We start from the raw sequence: 19955 nt of genomic DNA on the forward strand, positions 1-19955 counted from the left end.
GAGCTTCCCAGCACTTTCATTTGGTAATTTCTTAAGGTGTCAGCAGGACAGTGTACGTTCTTGCACTGTAGATTTTTCCTTTATCACACAACATCCTGGCTCTTCCTCAGTTTCTCAGTGCATGAATGTCCTTAATACAGTAAAAGTACAGACAGGGCAATTTTCTCTGACATGCGCTGCCATCTTGTTTTGCTCAGGCAGACAAAGAGGGGCTGACTGATGGCTTTGTTAGGCCAGTCAAGCTCTTGACAAGCGAGCTCCATATTCAAAGCATCTTCTTCCTGTTCCTCTGCATGGCTCAGGATACAGCACCACAGCCCTGCTTTAGCTTGTAGGTTAATGTTCAACCAGGTACAGGAACTGACGTTGTGCTTACGTAGTGGAAGTGTGTGTCCCCCGCGCTCATCGTCATCAGTCTCTCCTGACAGCTAGCTCCACTTAGCTTGTTCTCAGCTTGTAACGCGCCATGTCCAATTAGCTCTCAGGGTGCTCCGTCTTCATCCCTGAAGACTAGAGAAAGCAGCGGGCTGCTCACATCGACCATGATGGAGAAGGCCTTGATTGAACGACAAGATGTCCTGCAGCCACAGTCCAGACTGAGTCAGCTAATCATCAACTTTGTGTCCACCGGTAGAAGTGAAAGTCTGTGGCCTGGACAGGAAGTCTCAAACTGGGCCCTCTGCACCAGGCCGGGAGGTGAGAGACGCTGCTATTGTCCCTCACGCCTTGTCTGTGAATTTCTGCTGATGAAGACTGACCCTGTTTCAGCAGGATATGGAGATGAGAGGCCTTCGCCAGAAGTCCTGAGCACACAACAACACTATTATTGGTTATGAATTTTTAAAACAGTCTTGGAAACTTTTTCAAGCATGTATTTAATTTTATTTTTTAAATATTATTGTACAGGAGTTTCAATTTTAGCATAAAAGTTTATGATGGAAACTATGGTAATTTTAAGTATGAAATAAACATTAATTTTTAAAATATGTATTTGTGCGAAAATCATTTGCATTAAGTTTTATATGAATTTAGTCTGTCATTTTTGAGGTTTCAGTTCCATGCTGGTCACCTTTTTACTAAGCGTCATTTCTAATTAAGCTGTAATTAATGAAAATATGTCTTAAAATAATGATAACAAAGTGTAAAATAAGCTAAAACAAGGTGTGCTTGTTAAAGTGTAATTATACATTTAAGTACTGAGTAATATTAATATGTTACATGTACTTACCATATGGTTAGGGTTAGGGTTAGGATTAGGGTTACTTGCATGTAATTATCCATAATTGCATGTAATGTGTAGCAAGGACACCAAAAAATTTTTTGTGTGAAAATCATTTGTATTAATTTTTTGCAGTAATTGCACTGAGGTGTCATTTCCACCACGATATATATATATATATATGTATATATATATATATATATATATATATATATATATATATATATATATATATATATATATATATATATATATATATATATATATATATATATATATATATATATATATATGTATATGTATATATATATATATATATATATGTATATGTATATATATATATATATATGTATATGTATATAACACTCACACAGTATATGTATATATATATATATATATATATATATATATATATATATTTTTTTTTTTTTGTCTCATTTAGACAAAATATGAAACGTGTAATATGAAAAAGAAAAATCAAGATGCTTTTAGTTTGTGTGGCTTTCGGTCAAGATGTAATTTATGCAACAACAACAACAAAAAAAAACATTTAAATCTGTTATTTAAGGATTTAAGTTATGTTAGCTATGAAATGAGCATTAGCAAGTCGACTATTACTTTAAGAGACTATATTATTTTGTATAGAGTTTTGGCATTTATTTTCTAAAAGTTCACAAAGCATCCAGCTAAAAACACCCAAATCAGGCATTAGCATTTTATGAACTCTCATGTCAGGATGTCAACTTTCCAAGATGTCAATTCAATTCAATTCAAGTTTATTTGTATAGCGCTTTCATGATACAAATTGTTGCAAAGCAACTGTACAGAAAATTAAGTTTCTACAATACATTTAGTAGTAGCTTATCAGTGGTGACTGTCAGTTAATGTACATACTGTATATGTATAATGTACAATGTCAACTTATATGACTAGAAACCTGGAGTTATTTGAAGGCAGTTTTAAAAAACATCATGTTTTCATTTTCATATGAAACTTTCCCACATGCCCTTTACATGCTTTTCAGTATGACTAGCAAATGTCAAAGAACAAAAACAGTCATGTTTTAATATTTTGCCTCTATTTTTTCCTTTTTCAAAATAAAAGACATTTGCCATGAAATATCGTCTTAGGCTGAACAATATCTCTTGAGAGATATAATAAACGTAATTCAAGGTTCTTTTGCTGTGAAAATCACAGTAGTTCAAGTGCTGCTGGAAAATATATATCCTGCTGAAGTTATTCCCAACCCACCCTGAACCTACAGTCTCAACCAGCTTATAAAGGTTAAAAACCAAGAGAATGAATCTGACATCAGCGGTGCGGAAATCGAATACATTTACCACAGCTGAGCTATTAGAGAAGAAAAAAATTATTGCAGGATAGATTAACATTCAAAAGTGATTATTGGATTGAGTCGAAATAGAATTACTGCTTTTGTCAGTATTGCAACATCTATAAAGATGTCAGCGATTTGGAAAGATCATTACAACCTTAAATTGTCTGCCAGGGATATGAGAATAGGCACTGGCTCATATATTACCCACAGTCCTCCTGTGGCGTGATTGAGCTGTGCCTGCTTTGCTTGTGAGAAAGCATTAATCCTGCTCTAGACGAGGGTAAATTCTTTACGTTTGCTAAGTGGATGGAAGCATTAAGATCAAAGTCTGTAATGAAAACCAAAGGTGACGTGTATGAAGAAGCCCGGGATGAAACTCTTTCAGAGTTCAAGGAATTTCACACAAGTTGCTCTGTTCTGCTGTTTGTTTGTTTAACATACACAACTGCGCTTTCTTTCTTACCTTTGGATTTTCACCATCTTTCTTACCTCTAGTTAAGGTGAACTTCTGTCTAAGAAGAACACGCCAAAACCTGTGAAATTCTCCTTCTCTCAAGTACATCGAGGCAATAAAAGAGGTAATAAAATCAGTAATGCCCTGATGTGGAAACATAGCCTGTAATGATGTTTTTGTATCTCAATCTTCCATTTCTCACCAATTAAAACAGTTCAAATGAGCTCGCCCAGCTGCATCATATTTCTTCATGCAAATGATGGGAATTTGGTTTGTTCTCCGGTGACAGTAAATCTAATAAATACCACAATTTTCTCTCTTTTTTCCTAAATGATGAAATGCAGGTGCAGAGTAATTGGTGTATTTATCCTTGAGGAAGTGATATGTCTGAAGAGAGAGAGAGAGACGGCGTGAAGGAAATAAGGCTGACGAAACTTGGTGATCAAAGATGGCCTGATATATGAGATGTGTGGATCGACTCGCTGGAAAGAGTCCATGTGAAATTTTGGATGTGGAGAAATCTGGTTTATCTCATTTTCTGAAATAATTTCACAAAACCTTATCTGTCTTTGATGTGCAATCAGCAGATTGGACAAAATAAAGATTGATATCCTTTAAAGGGGTCTTAAATGCATATGTGCATATGATTGAGTCACAAGTACACTGCAAAATGTTTCATCAGCATGGTAACATCAATATCAGCTGCTTTTATTTATTTAACTCTTTAACCTTTTCTCTACAAGGGACTGGTTATTTATTTGTTTATTTACACTAAATACTTTGAAATGCAGGAATGAAAAAAATTTAATTGAGTTTTGGCTGGATTGACACCAATTTCTTTTTTTCTCTTTTTTTATAATATTATTACCATTTAAAATAACTGTTTTCTATTTTCAATGTATTTTATATTTATATTTGTTGTAAATTTAATTTACAAAAAAGCTGAATTTTCAGTAGTCATTACTACATTATTAGCAATGTTGATTAGCAGATTACATGATGAAGAGTAAGTTTAAAAGAGCAGCATTTATTTCAAATAAATAAATAAATGTCTTTATTATCTTTTGTTTTGATGCAAACTTGTGGTGTAAAAAGTAATACTACTATCATTAGCATTATTTCATTTAAAAAGTAATAAATAAATAAATCTTAGATAGCACTATGGTGCCAAGTTTCACATGGGTAAACACAACCACTGACATTATTTATTTTTATTAAGTTTTATATAATTAATTAATTAATTTTTGGCCTGTCTGGTCATGGAAAACAACATGTGAAAAGAATAATGATAAACTGATAAACTGCCATGCTAAACTGATATTGAATATTACTGATTTGTTTTAAATCTTACAAGACTGCTCAAAGTGTACGGAAGTCTCTGTCAGTTAGCATTTCTCAGTAAACTTCTGCGACAAACATACCTCGCTGCTGAGCAGGGCTTGTTTTTAACCAAAACAACTGATCGCCATTCAATTTAACCGATATTAGCAGCCAGGGACCAGAGTTGACTAATTTACTCCTACTCTGATGTACAAACATTAGCAACTCTTCTCTTTTTTTAGATTGGACCTGGTAATGTCTTCGCCTCCCACTCTTGTACAGCTAAATGAAAGGCTTCTGTGGCTAAATTTCCCCCTAGTTCCTCCCACTCAAGTCTAACATCATTAGATGTACTTTAGGGCAGATATTGTTTCCTATCAATTCTATTCAAACGAAACGCGAGCTCACAAGCATCGTTATGAGGCAGCTAATAAAATCATACAAGGTGTTTATGTATGCAGGATTCTGAGGAAAGGGTAATCGTGCAGCTTATTAAAAGTGAACTTGCGTACAGCCTTTCCGAGCAGGACCGACACTGCAGCTTGTGTCACCGGTGAATCAGATGACAGCAGCCAAGTGGCCGAGTCAAAGGTCACGGCTTTGCTTGCATGTTTATGGAAATGGTATGTTAATGCACTTGCATTCTTAAAAATAAAGGTGCTTCACAATGCCATAGAAGAACCTTTTTTGTCTAAATGGTTCCATAAAGAACAAAAGGTTCTTTGTGGTGAAAGAAGGTTCTTCAGATTATAAAAAGGTAAGAAAGAGATGGTTCTTTAAAGAACCTTTAACCTTAATGGTTCTTTGTGGAACCAAAAATAGTTCTTCTATGGCATCGCTGTGGAGAATCTTTTAAGCACCTTTATTTTTAAGAGGGTGCCATTACTTTTCTAAGTGATCAGACTGAAAAAAAATCACTGAAGAAGGAATCACCACAACACCACCTAGCAACACCCTAGAAACCTAGAAACCATTCAGAACTAGATATCCAGTTGTTAAGGTATAGTTTTAATCTAATTTACAAATAATATTTATATGCAACAAACATTTTCTTAACACTTGATATTACAGTGTTGCATTATGTTACACATATGCAATATCAGCATATTGTATAAGTGTATAAATTTGGAATAATTAACAGGTTTTTATTTTAATATATTTTACAATATAATTTATTCCTGTGATGGTGATGCTGAATTTTTAGCCACCATTGCTGCAGTGTTCAGTGTCACATTTAGATTAATATTAGGTTCAGATTAAGCACCAAGCACTGTTTTTATTTCAGCAGTGATAATAATAAGAAACTGAGCAGCAAATCAGCATATTAAACTGGAGTAATGTCTGTTGACAATTTAGCTGTGACATCACAAGAATAAATGACAACGTATATTCAAATAGAAAACAGTTATTTTAAATTGTAGCAAAATTTCACAATTTTACTGTATTTGTAATATTCTATTTATATGAGAATTTTTTAAAAAGCATTAAAAAAAACTAAACTTAACTATGTATCTGTAGTTAACTGGTGCTAATTATCAAGAAAATGTGACAGAAATTTCCTACAACAAACGTATTTTGTAATATTAGTATGCATGACTAAAAACCAACGATGTTGTGCCGTGCATATTTTACATCAGTAATCTTGCAGAATCAGGAAAATCCCATCAGTTGTGCTTGCTGAGGTCCACTGGTAGACTTCTCAGCAGTGACCGTGGGAGGCCGGCTAGTGTGGGGATTTCCTCCAGTCTCCCACTCGACCAGCAACTCTGTCTGTTTGTCTCTCTCTCGCTCTCTCTGTCTCCTTATCTGGCCTGCTTCTCCTCATCCTGCACTGTGTGAACCACAACAAAGTTCCTAGAACCTGTTATTTCATCTGATTGCAACTGTATTGCTATCACAGATGGATGTAGAAATGGGCACGTTTTTTGAAATCAGGTCAACTGTGTCAGGAAACATATCTCAGCTTCTATTATTAGAGACATCCCACAACATCTTGAATAATGTTCACTACATAAAGGACCAAAACACGAAGCAAGAAACTACAAAATGTGATAGCTAACTGTGAACATGATGATAATCTTTACTTTTTTTAAATTACAGATATGAAAAACAGAAACTGTTGAAGTTGCTCCAATACGGCTGTAGATGTAACATATATTTTTAAGAATACATCAAGCTTGTCTCTTCATTTATTCAGTTATTGTTAATGCTACAGTGTGGACAAACACACACTACATGCAAAGCTCTATGAAGCACAGAATATCCTCAATGCAAGAGTAAAAGTGATGATTTACTTCACTCTTCCTAATGCTTAGACACAGCTTAAACGAAACACATCCATCTATTCAGTCAATGAGATTTATTCCTGTGGAAAATTTTCATATTCATATTTCTAATATTTCATTATCACTACAACAGTCGGTAGAGTTATGGCTGCAATAATACCAATAGCTCTGTGAATGAATCTTTTTCAAGTGCAATATGAAAAAGCTGTTTATGGAGTCATTAACCTTATAAGTGATATTAAGTACAGGAAGATTTTTCCCCAGACAAAATGGAAGAAGGATAACTTAGACTGACAGGCTTTAAGTATAATGATATTATTAATTCGCTAGGCTGAGGTTTGTGAAAATCGCAATTTGTCAAATTTCAGACTCTGCGACCCAGAGGAGAACTAAATGATTCATCTTGGTTGATTATATCATATTGCCAAATAACTCACAAGTCAGTTAGGTTGGCCAATGAGAGTCGCTGTGACAAACACTAGATGTTTCCATTGTTTAGATTTCATGGTTTTTATGACCTTCTTTGGAAAGAAAATATAGTTTTGTGGAAACAAAAAGGCACTAACATAGACATTCAGTCAGTCGCTCAATGAGCAGTTTTTAACCATTGACATTAAGAGATCTTGATGATTGTTGTTTCATGAATTTGATAGTTAAATTATAATGATTGAAGATGATTGCATAAATGAGCTTAATGACATAATGTTATGATGATAATTTGGGTCCTTAACAGTTTTCATTATCTCATAAAATTAATAAAACACTTGAGGTCATGCTGTATTGTGGATCATGTTTTACAGTGATTAAGTTTACAATACAGCACATACTTTTTCATTAATTATTGCTATTATTAAGCAAAATTATAATAATATGCCTAAACTGAGTTGTGTCAGGTCATTAATAACTGTCTGTCAGTCAATAATAACAGTGTAGTGTTATTATAGCAACAGATTCATTCTGAGGATTTTTTTTTTTTTTTTTAATCATTAGAACTATGAACAATGAATGTCTGAAAAACATTTTTTCCTGAATGATCAATTTTGATATTTTGGGATATTTTGCTTCCATACAATGTCTTTTTTTAGACTACTGGAAAGAAAACATCCAAACTACACATTTATGTTTATTTCATCTACTTGTGCCTGTAGATTTCAATTGCAATACATGTCTTTAAAGAAATAGTTGAAAAAAAATTTGACCCCCAGGACATTTAAGATACTGTAGATGATTTTGTTTCTTCATCAGAACAGATCTAGATAAATTTAGTATTACATAATGTGGCTGCTTTTATCAGCTGTTTAGACGTTCATTCTGACGGCACCCATTCACTGCAGAGGATCCACTGTTGAGCAAGTGATGTAATGCTGCATTTCCCCAAATCTGGTCTGATGAAGAAACAAACTCATTTGTATTTTGAACACCCACATAAACAAATCTAAACATATTGTGAATGAATCATTCTTTAAAAGCCTATTCTATGTACACTTAAGTAGCACTTACATAAACCATTCTAACTATATTCTGAAGGATTTTGCTGAGGGGTTTGTTGTTCTTATATCTTTTGCCTGATTTACATTTTATTCCTAAACATGGTGAACATTTTTTCTTGATGTTGAGAATATTTTCTAACATCCAACTTATATCAGTCCAAACGAAATGAAACGAAACAAGAATTTTAACCTGGCTTTATCCAATATTTTGACTTCTGTTCTGTGAATGTATGCAAATGTATGTATATTTAATTAAAAAGTGCCTTACTGGCATATTTACACATAATGTTTCAGAAAACATGTAGGCCTAATTCACACCAATTGCTTTAATGTACTGTACTTTAGAGAGAATGCATGGTGATATCTATTAGTTTTACACTTTGTATTCACCTGTAGTGTTTTGCTTTATCACTGGTGTTTTTCAAGGCTTGATTCTCATCCACTGTATATCCAGTTTGAACCACTTGAGAAAGTTGTGAGAAAGCTGAACACCTGACAGCGGTGAGAGCTGTCTGCTAGTTTAACATGTGTAAGAATATTTGTCAGGCACATTAGCTCACTGTGGGGTTTCCATTGTGTGTAAGGGGGCGGCCTTCAAAACCCCCATCACATTCCCTTTCTGTCTTCTAGGGCGCTCTGTGTAGGAGGCTATGTGGGATTCCCAATACAACAGCTCCAAAAGCACATAGGAACCTGCATCTGCTCGTCGACAGAATACCCGCTCTAAGCAGAAACCTTCGTGTCGGGACAGAGGAGAGCACAGAGGACAAAGAAAGCGGCCGAGGAGCAGCAGTTATTCAGTCAGACTCGGGAAGAGTGTGGGCTGCAGCATTCTGCCTCCTGAGTAGCTGGGGGTCTTCTATGGCTTGGCCGGCTCATCATTACTTTTCAGGCCAGACTTCAGCCAGGTGAAAGAGGTGACGGGCCATCCTCCTACACGCAGATTCCAGTGGACACTAGCTGTTGTGACGTGCTGACAGAAGAAGGGCGACAGGAAGAGCAGGGACTGCCACACACATAATAGAGATTACTAGCTTACTACTTGCTCAATACTGTACAGTATGCACTCTACATCGCCTGTGGTAACACATTATTCCCCACTATAGATATTATACTAACATGTCACCTGCCATGCCAGTCATTAAAGTATTAGCTTAATTTCTGCTTAAACTTTATTTTAATGGTCCTCCTACAAACTATAAGTAAACTATAAACTATATGTAACTTTGTAAGAACGTATCAACTTGTACTAACCCTAACTGTAACCCTAACTGTAACCCTAAAGAGAGTTAGCTGACATGTCAAATGTTTTACAGGAGGCATTATCCCACAATAAATGATACAAACAGTAGTATATTACAGTTTTGTCACATGACATCACTACAGTAAGCTACTATAAGCATCAAAAAAAAAGGCAGTAGAATTTGGCAGTCTGATGAAACAATTTGTCAAGAAAGGATTGTTAAAATTGCAGCATATACTTGTCAAAAGATTAGGGTTGGTATGATTTTTTACATTTTTCTTAATCACTTATTCTCACCAAGGTTGAATTTATTTGATCAAAAATACAGTAAAAACAGTATTTTTATTTTTTTATTACAATTTAATAAAAATTAGTTTTCCATTTTAATGTATTTTAATTTAAAATAATATATTTCTGTGAATTGTCTGTGAAACATGTTCCTTCAGAAATTATTCTAATATGCTGATTTAATGTTCAAAATCATTTCTCCACCGCAGCCTTCCGGATCCCCGCCTCCGCATCGGTCGCCTGAGCCATCTGTTCCACCTCGGCCCTCCAGAATCTCCTCGTCACCCTGGCTCATCAGCTCTCTGTCTCCGTTTGTTATGCTGATGATACTCAGCTATATATTTCAACAAGACCAGATGAAACGTCTAAATGATCTAAGCTAAAAGAGTGAGTTAAAAATGTAAAAGATTGGATAACCAATAATTTTCTCCTATTAAATTTAGATAAGACAGAGATATTACTTATTATAACATATAAAAACAGTAAACATAATCTCTTAGATTACAATTTGCATCTAGACGGAAGTAGTTACTTCCTCTACAGTCAAAAATTTGGGTGTTATATTAGACAGCATATTTACCATGTTACAAAACAGCATTCTTCCATCTTAAAAACATTGGCAAGCTACGGAACATGTTACCTGTTACAATGACTATTGTAATGCAGTGCTAGATGGTTGTCCTGCAACTTCAATAAACAAGCCATAGGCAGTCCAAAATGCAGCTGCTAGAGCCCTTACCAGGTCAAGAAAAAATGATCAGTCTGCACTGGCTACCTATTCAGTTCTTAATCAGTTACAAAATATTACTACTTACTTACAGTCCCTTAATGGTTTAGCTCCTGCATTGCATGTCATTAACTAACCGCATGATTTTTACTGTGAATTTCTGCTATATGGACATCAACTGAACCACTTATAAGCTACTGCTATAATGTATATAACGTTTAATTTCCTGTAAAGCTACTTTGCAAAGATTTGAATTGTGAAAAGTGCTATACAAATAAACTTGAATTGAATTGAATTGAAAAGCTAAGCATTCAGAAATATTTCAAACAATACAGAATGCACATACAATATATTTCTGAAGAAATAAGAGCAGTATGATTAAATGCTCTTCTGAACATGAAACACCTAGCCGTGGTTCTTCACAACATCACATAGCTAATATCCAGCTCAGAAGACATCATTCTTGTACTAAATAAAGGATCGGTCACACAAATGTCAAGTTAGCAGCATGTGAAACAGGTTCACAATGAATCCCACACATACACGGCATCTAGGATCACTTTGAAGGAGAAAAGCAGGCTAAGTTTGCACCTCAGAGGCCAGAACAAAGGCAGCTCTGTTCCAGTGTCCTGCTGTACATGAACGGACAGACTCTTTTTCAATGAGTTATGGCTCGATTCACATTTGTCCACTGTCTCGATGGACACCCACGGTGTTCTAGCGACTGCATTCTGATAAAGTACACAAAACACAGAGATTCCCTGCTAAATAAGGGTTATTTACACTTATAATCAACATGACTGCCTTGTGAATCACAAACATTGCATTCGAAATATACGTGTCTTATATTCTGCGGAAGAATACAGTTTCAAATGTCTGTTGAAATGTCTCAAATGAGATCTCTTTAATATGTCAATTGTTTCTATTGGACAGCAATGAGATTAAATGAAGTGCAACTGATTTTTGTCTCTGCTTAGCACCCTCCCGTCTCCTCTGTTGAGTTTCTGAAGAGACCGCAACAGCGTCTCAAACTATATGCCCAGGTTTGGCAAGATATTTCAATATGAATGAAATTTTTTTGTAATCAAATTTTTGCCAGACCAAATGATCTGAGCTATGCTATCTACATTCATCGACTCAGCGGTTTGTGTCTTTTTTGTATTTCTCCCAATTTTTGAGAGCCAGATAAGACAATGAGTCAACACTGAACTTAACTAAACTGAATAATGACACTATTGTCTTCAGTAGAGCTGCTGTACAAGTAAAACTGAAGCTGTTTAATAACTGTAACAATTTAATAACACATTTGGCAACACTGGCGCTGATATTTTCATGTTTATTACTGTGAAGCTGCTTTGAAATAATCCGTACTGAATAAAGTGCTATATAAATAAATATGACTTGACTTAAAAGTAAATTAAGTCACATGAGCTTTGAAGGAGAAACGTCTGAGCAATATAAATTAAATGTAATATCACTTAAAGTAAAAAAGAAAAAAAAAAGAAAAAATGCAGCAAAGGTTTTTGTATGAAATGTGCATTGCCCGGCCTTATATGGCCCTGAGTGTTGTGAGTGTATGGCTGGACGGTGTTTAGGCTGTGATTCATGAGGTTGTATCTGATCCAGTTCTGTTCTCTATTAGTAGTAATTGAAGAGCATTTGGATAAAGCAAGTGGCACTTGACAACAAAAACAAAGTACTTGAGCTGATGACGTCACTTGTTAATAAGTGCACTCTTCGAATGAACAAAATATTATGCTGTGCAAGGAATCTCCAACCGCTGGACAGAAAAACACAGAGCATTTAATGTTGACTGTGTCTTCGATGTATGTGCATGATATAGATTCAGTGCTTTTCACATTGTTACACTGACCAAAGTGTCTGAGGGATATCAAATACCCCCTTAAATGTTATATTGGGGACAATTTTATATTAAAGGTCTAACTACTATGTATTAACATTTAAATAAATCATCTGATACAATGCACTTAATGTTCACATTCACGTTTTTACATTGTAATTACATTTTTTTTAATGACCAATTACATCTATACAGTGTAAAAACAAACAAACAAACAAATAAAAACAAAACACTTGAGTATATTTTAGAAGAAAAAACAATTTCAGTCTTCCTACTTCAAAATTTCATATTTAATTCAAAGTGTTACTTGCTGTTTCTTTATAATTGCAAAATTTACTCGTAATCTCTTTTCTTTCTATTCCGTCTTTTTTTTTTTTACTGCAATAGCAAACATTTACAACAAACAATAACAGATGGGGACATACTGTCAGCACATAAGAGTCTAATACAAAGGAATTGATTAAGAGATGTCATCAGCGCCTTTGTATATTAAAATAAATATATGTTATACTAATTTATATGTATTAAATAATATTAACATTAATACTTAAATAATAATATGTTATAGTTAACAGGGACAAGGATGTATGCAAAGAAAAAGAAAAAAACTTTTATCTGTGTTTCTTTGCCGTTTTGTTGCGTTATTATTAAGTAAAATTACACGTCATTTACATGACATTAGAAAGGAATGCTGTTACGCTTATTTACCATATTTATATGATACTCCAAGGTACTTCATATTATAGATACAGGTCCAAAAAAAAAGTACCAATTTGCATGACTATGATGCCAGGTCTAAAAGACACGGTCAACTTTTTTGGTTAAAGGCGCCCTCTAGTGGTGAGGTAACATCACAGCATTCCAGAACAGAATTGGAACACGGTTTCTAGTGAGATACGTCTAAAGAGATTTAAACATGTCGCTTATTATGAATGTGATATGATTTCGCGTGATTTACTAAGTAGAAATAAGAAAAAGAAAAGCGTTGTCGCGTCACGCGCGTCGCTGGGAGGTGACGTGGCGGTGACGTCGCGGAGGGGACGTTGTTGTTTTTGCTCGTCTGTTGAAGCAGTGGATCCGCAGCCGGTGAAACCAGAGTCTCTGGTCCCGGAATAAAGACAATACTGTGCCAATGAGTCTCTCGTGCAGTTGAGGCTGTAGTTGATGAAGGAATGGAGGTGCTGGACAGTCCTCTCAATCTCGTAAGTGTCTGTTTACAAGCCACATTAGCATGCTAGCATCTGTTAGCATAGACGCATTTCATCTCTAAACAAATTTAAAATAAATCTGCGAAGAGGCCACCCGGGTCTTTAATTCATTTAACCATTATGTGAAGACTTTATATAAACCTTGTGCTATTTCAATGTGACGTTATTCATTATTACCTAACCTCCATAACCGATGACAGAACGTTGCTGTTTTCTTTACATAATACAAAAACCGATGACAGAACGTTACTGTTGTCTGTTCGTGATATAATCCTGAAATTGAGAGCACACACACACACATTTTTTTTTTTTTTTTTTTTTTTGTAGTTTAATAAAATGTTGCATTGCAGATTATATTATCGGCATACAAAACAAAGCAGTAAAAACAAAAGAAAATCTTTATTTGTTCTTTGGATATTTCTCTCCCTTTGTAAACAGTATCCTAATCTTATATTGGTATACATGTCAGTATAATCCCACGAATTTGAATTAAAAATAATGTAAAAGCAATATAAATTAATATTATATTTAATATACTCTAATATAATAATTATTCATAAGAACATCTTCTCCTTGTGAAAAAGAAGTACACTTAAGCATACTTTTAAAAAGAGTACTTATGGAAATAATATACTTTTAACAATAGTATATTTAAGTGCAAACTGAATGTAATGTTACGAACACTTAGGCTATTGCATTTAATATATATATATATATATATATATATAAATATAATAATATATATATATATAATTTTACAATTATATTAAATGCACATATTTGAACTTGACCCCCTTGAATAGTACATTTTGTATGCTGTTTCATGATTCTTTTCTCTTTGAAATAAGTTTAATGTTTTTGCTAAATGTACTGTTTATAGGAAGCTAAAAATAACTTCTGTTGAATCTTGTTTTTGTTTTGTAATGGTGATGATGTAATGTAGTGCATTTAAGATATATCAGTTTGAAATGTAATATAAAATCACACGCTTCAGCAAAAGTACCTTATATGTGCTTTAGTGTGTTAGTCACATCTAAATAAGTTTGATTCTTTAAAGAATGACCATTTATTTTTATTTTTTTCAAATGTACTTTACTTTTATGATTTTAAATAGACTAAAAGGGCACATACAAATTAAGCGCACTTCTTTTTCACAAGGGTCAATGGAATGATTTGTGTTCAATGCATTTCCAAGTTTAAATTCAGATTTTCAGTGCGGTCTCAGATGCCACTGTAAACACTGGATACTTGTGCTTCGGGATAAGTATGTTGATGTTGATGATTGATTGGGTGTGTGATTAAAGGTCTTCGTTAAAATCTGAGTTCACATTTAGTCCTTGAGTGAAATGAGGTTAGCAGTGGAGGGTCTGAGCATGAGACTTGAGTTCCTAATGATCTCCTTGGACTGTTAGGTGAACTACAGCAAAATCGAAGCAGATCATAACATAGCTGGAGCTGGAGTGGTGGAGGTATGACAGAACAAGCATTGCCACATCCATTGAGATTGAGAGGATTAGATGAACTTTTCTTTAGAATCTCATGTAGGTTTAGAGTTTATCAGGGAAAATACTGTAGCAGCAGGTAATGAGCTGTCATTGAGTATCTGTACTGTGTTAATAAACTCATAATGAAATAATGTTATCTCTTTCAGGCCCATCAACAGTGCAGGAAAGCAGACCGCTTGCTGGCTGCAGGAAAATTTGAAGATGCCATCTCCTGCCACAGAAAAGCTGCAGGTTGGTTTTGGCTGTAGGCTCTATTCGGACACTAATTGTTTCTCATGGGGACATCTGTGAAAATAAATTTACATGACACCTCGGTGATAAAACTTCGGATTCGGATGTAGTTCTGTGATCCCGCTAACCTGGCAATGTGGTCAGTCACATGATTGTCAGCTGTAAACAAAACGTGTTATTGCTTGGACAATTCATTCATTCATATTTATTTTAATAGGAGAATAATATCCTATTTGCTTTTTAATTATTAAAATATCTAGTTAAAAAGAGAAATATTGATGCACTAGATTTAAAAAAAACTTTCTGCATTTTATCTCTAAAAATGATGGATGTTATTTTAAAAAAGTGGAATTTTTGCAGAAATAAACTCTTGACCAGGGTACTTGTTAGACTAGTAAAATTAATTTAATTCAGTGAAGTTAAAAAATAATTTAAACTTCTTCATAGGGCTGGACAATAATTCAATATCAATATATATTGCGATATAATGTTTTTCAATAACAGTGATATGATATTTAAATGCATTTCCAATAATTCATTACCAGTGTTTCCCATACATTTATTTATTTGTGGTGGTTGACGTCGCTGGATAAACATGAGCACTGGGTGTTTTATATGAATGTATGTTTGAAAGGAGCCGACTGTCTTCAGAAAAGTTTTGATGGCATTTTTATTTTATCTCATAAAGTAGCGTTCATGAGTGCAGCGCTGCTTTGTTTACAGCCGTTACTAGGGAAGCCACTGTTTCTTCTGCTCCAAAAGTGCCTCCTGCTGGCAGAGAATGGATTTGCATTTTCTATAAGCCCGTCTCCAGCAACATGTTTTTGTTGTTACTCACTCTTTTTACTGTTTTATGCAGAAACTCTGAGCAACTTTATCCTAGCTGAAGCACTTTTATTTCAGTCTATAAGAATAATTGGCCAATATTATAGTTTAAAGTTAAATATATTAATATTAATAGGTTGTGTCTGAGTGTCTTCTGTTTATTTCGCAGGTGATTTCACATGTCTTGTTTGTATGAAGGCTAAATACAAATAAAAGGCAAGTTAAGGCACGTTTATTTATATAGAACATTTCATACACAATGGTAATTCAAAGTGTTTTACATAAAAGGAAGTAAAATAATCATTAAAATATATAATCGCGACAATAAAAACAAGGAATTTAAAAAAACTTTTAAAATGATTTAAAAATTGATTTAAAATGATTTTAAACAGTTAAGAATAGAAAATGATTATATATAAAATACAGTGCAATAAGTTCAGAGTCAGACATAGCACAGTGCTCATTCAGTAAATGCACAGCTAAACAGATTTTTTTTGTTTGTTTTGAGTCTAGATTTAAATATGGCTAATGTTTTAGCACATCTTATCTCTTCTGGAAGCTGGTTCCAAATGAAGGCAGCATAATAGCTAAAAGCGGTCTCCCCTTGTTTTGTGTGAACCCTTGGTATTTCTAACTGACTTGATCATACTGATCTGAGTGGTCTATTAGGTTTATATTCAGTGAGCATATCTGCAATGTATTTAGGTCCTAGACCATTGAGTGATTTATAAATGAGTAAAAGTACTTTAAAATCAATCTTAAATATAACTGGAAGCCAGTGTAAGGACTGGAGATGATAGTTTGCTGATTTAGTTACTGCTGTGACATGACTACTGAAACTAAGGTCTGACTCCAGAATCACACCAAGATTCTTAACTTGATTTTTAGTTGTTTGACCCCTTTTAGAGTCAAGGTATGCATTCACCTTGAGTACTTTAGCTTTATTTCCAAATGCAATGACTTCAGTTTTCTCCTTGTTTAACTGAAGAAAGTTCTGGCATATCCAGCTGTTAATTTCATCAATGCTTTGACAGAGGGAGTCAATGGGGCTGTTGTCATTTGGCGATAAGGGTAGGTAAACCTGGGTATCATCAGCATAGCATTATTTGACTTAGTGGGAGCATATACAGGCTAAACAAGAGCGGTGCAAGAATTGAGCCTTGTGGGACTCCGCATGTTATGGACATCCACTCAGACTTATGCTCTCCTGTACTCACATAATAACCTCTCCCTTCTAAGTATGACCTGAACCATTTGAGGATGATCCCAGAAAACCAGACTCAGTTTTCCAGTCTCTCTAGAAGTATGTTATGATCGACAGTGTCAAATGCAGCTCTGAGAGAAAAGGTGAACAATAATTTATTTGTACCGGTTTTATCTCTAAAAAATTCTATAGTTTTATAGTAGGAGGTTTCATAGACTTTGCAAATTATTATTTATTTTTTTTAGAAATTTTTAGGTACAGTTGTGGGTGTTTTTGGCAGTTTTTCTGAGGCTTTTTTAAATATTGTTCATATCGATATTGGAATTTGAATATCGTATTGACTTGAATTAAGAAATATATTGTGATATAAATTGTCCAGCCCTAATACTTCATGGCAATTTTATATAAATCTGTATAATAAATATTTTAAAAATGTCATTAGTTTACATGTTTATGTTCAGTTTTTTTTATTGTTCCTGTTAACAGCTCCCATTCCTTGTAGTGGAGCTGTAGTTTCATGTTTTCATTAATCAAAATATCAATATTTTAAAATGCATTCACATTACCATGAAGTGCAAAAGTTAGCGTACACTGCTCGGCAGTGGTTAAAAAGGATTTACCGAAAAATTTGACTAATCTCTTGTAAAATCACAGATGTAGGTACCACACAACGTTAGTGTGTGTCAAAAAGCAGTAGGTCATTCAGTTGTAGATTTGTACACAGGTGGTGGGAGAAAAACAAAGACATTCTGGATTCGAACAGCAATAAAATCACAGACTAACCTGTGTAAATGTTGAATGCATCCTCATGAGAAACATTTTTTTTTTTTGTGTAAGGCTTTTGACTTCTTAGGTTTGTCTCACTAAGAGCGCCAAAGCTCGGCGAGTCGAATTTGAGCCTACACAATATTCTTGTACAATCTATGAGTACCAGTGGGCTCAACTTCAGATTGGAAGTGTGTGTAATAACTTGTAATGTCTCCACAGAACTTCTCAAGGAGGCCATGAAGCTCACCGAGTGTGAACAGGTACGCCTAGATGGTCCTCATTGTCCTGCATTTTCTTTATTATTTTTCCACTGTCGGGCCAAATGGTTCTAAGAACTGTCGGGTAAGGTTCCAGTTGTATTTCCACGTGAGCCTGGTATGGCGCGGCACGATTATAAACCATTCTCGGCCCGTGCTGGTAGAGTGCGTGTGCGTGACGTCACCACTATGTCGCCTGGCTACCAGTTTCTCCATAGCTGGCTAAGCGGAAGCATGCTATTTGATCAAACAGCCAAGTAAACAGCGATGCTACGTTCAATATAAAAAAGAAAAAATACCTGAGAAAGTTTGGTCTGTGGAGGAAACATTTGCACTTATTGATATTATACTCGTCGTCGCCTTCTGTTTATTTTATTTTTCGCATCGAGTTGTATCCTTTTTTCTGTTATTTAACAAAGTAAATATCAGATAAAAATTGAGTCCTAAAAACAGAAATATCTGATCATCGTCCATATTGCTGTTTGCATTACACTTGTGTTACCAAGGCAACGACTGACACATTTGTATTACATTGCAAAGAGCTCCGTTATCAGCACCACAGTGGAAAATGAAACCGTATCCATGCTGACTGGCACGGAATGGAACGGTTAAGCAAAGAGATCCGTTCGGCCTGTTAGTGGAAAAGCGGCTTATGAGATGTTTCTTTCCTGTTAGGCTCGCTTGTCTCTGGAGCTTCAGAGGGACAGTCACGTCAAGCAGCAGAGGCTGATCGAGGAGCAATGGAAGCGAGCAAAGCGAGAGGACAAGCCCAGAACACTCCAGCACGTTACCCCCTCAGACCAGACGCCACGCCACCTACAGCCGGCCGGAGCAACCACAGACGTCTCCCAACCCTCCGAACGAGAGTACGACACCTGGCTGTATCTTCTGAAGAACAAAGGCACTGTCCCTGAGCCCTGCGCCGGCAGTAAAGCCCAGAAAGATGACAAGACCCGTTTAGAAGAGCAGCAGACCACCATCGATGACCTACGCAACCTGGTGGACCGACTGGTGTCTGAAAACGAGCAGCTGAAACGGGAGAACGAGCAGCTGCGGGCAGAGAATGCACGGCTGAAGAAGGAACCCTACGCCGATGCCGACTTCGTGGAGCGGTCGGAGCTATGGGTGCTTCCACAGACGGCAGAGGAGCGCAAGGCCAAGGACATTCCCATCCCACAGCTCCCTCCACTGGAGATGCCCACTCAGGAGATCTCTCTAGAAGACCTGCCCGGCCTGGAGCTTCCTGAGGACATCCAGCAGGAACTGCAAGAGCTTCTGGATGGGGAGAAGCTGTGACCACTCGCGCTCAAAACACGCACCAAAGGGAGACTTCGATCGCCGTTGTGCCAGCGAACATGCAGAGGAAGCACGGCGAAGCAGCCCGGTGGCGTAAATGACGGTTCTCGCAACCGTCGGGTTCACGACTTCTCAGTGGCGCCCCGTAACGACTGGATGTGCAAAGAAAGAAAACAACTCTTTTTGAAGTACGTGTGCCTTTTCTAATGCATTTTTTGTTTTTGTTTTTTTTGTTATGAATTACGAGTGAAAAGGGATATCGAAGATTCTGTCGAACACTATGTTATCAGACTTTTTATCAGCAGGTGAATTTGCCTCTTGCAAAATCCCACTTTCAATCGAAGTTATTTCCTACACAGACACTGTGAACTACATGTGTGTGTGTGTGTGTGTGTGTGTGTGTGCTCAATTGTGTGTGTGTGTGTGTGTGTGAGGGTT

General features: G+C 35.6%; 1 protein-coding gene across 1 annotated transcript; it reads left to right on the top strand.

The window, feature by feature from the left end:
* Positions 1-13157: 13157 nt before the first annotated feature.
* nrbf2b (nuclear receptor binding factor 2b) lies at positions 13158-19918 on the top strand. The gene is made up of 4 exons (XM_019113531.2): positions 13158-13425; positions 15083-15167; positions 18184-18224; positions 18897-19918. The coding sequence occupies exons 1-4, from the start codon at positions 13396-13398 to the stop codon at positions 19515-19517; spliced, it is 777 nt and encodes a 258-aa protein (XP_018969076.1). The 5' UTR covers positions 13158-13395; the 3' UTR covers positions 19518-19918.
* Positions 19919-19955: the final 37 nt, after the last annotated feature.

The sequence above is a fragment of the Cyprinus carpio genome, chromosome B12 (genome assembly GCF_018340385.1).
Source record: "Cyprinus carpio isolate SPL01 chromosome B12, ASM1834038v1, whole genome shotgun sequence".
Lineage (NCBI taxonomy): Eukaryota > Metazoa > Chordata > Actinopteri > Cypriniformes > Cyprinidae > Cyprinus > Cyprinus carpio.

Coding starts and splice junctions, on each gene's coding strand:
- nrbf2b (XM_019113531.2), top strand. CDS start 13,396: ATGGAGGTGCTGGACAGTCCTCTCAATCTC. Junction 13,426..15,082: donor TGGACAGTCCTCTCAATCTC/GTAAGTGTCTGT, acceptor TATCTCTTTCAG/GCCCATCAACAGTGCAGGAA. Junction 18,225..18,896: donor AGCTCACCGAGTGTGAACAG/GTACGCCTAGAT, acceptor CTTTCCTGTTAG/GCTCGCTTGTCTCTGGAGCT.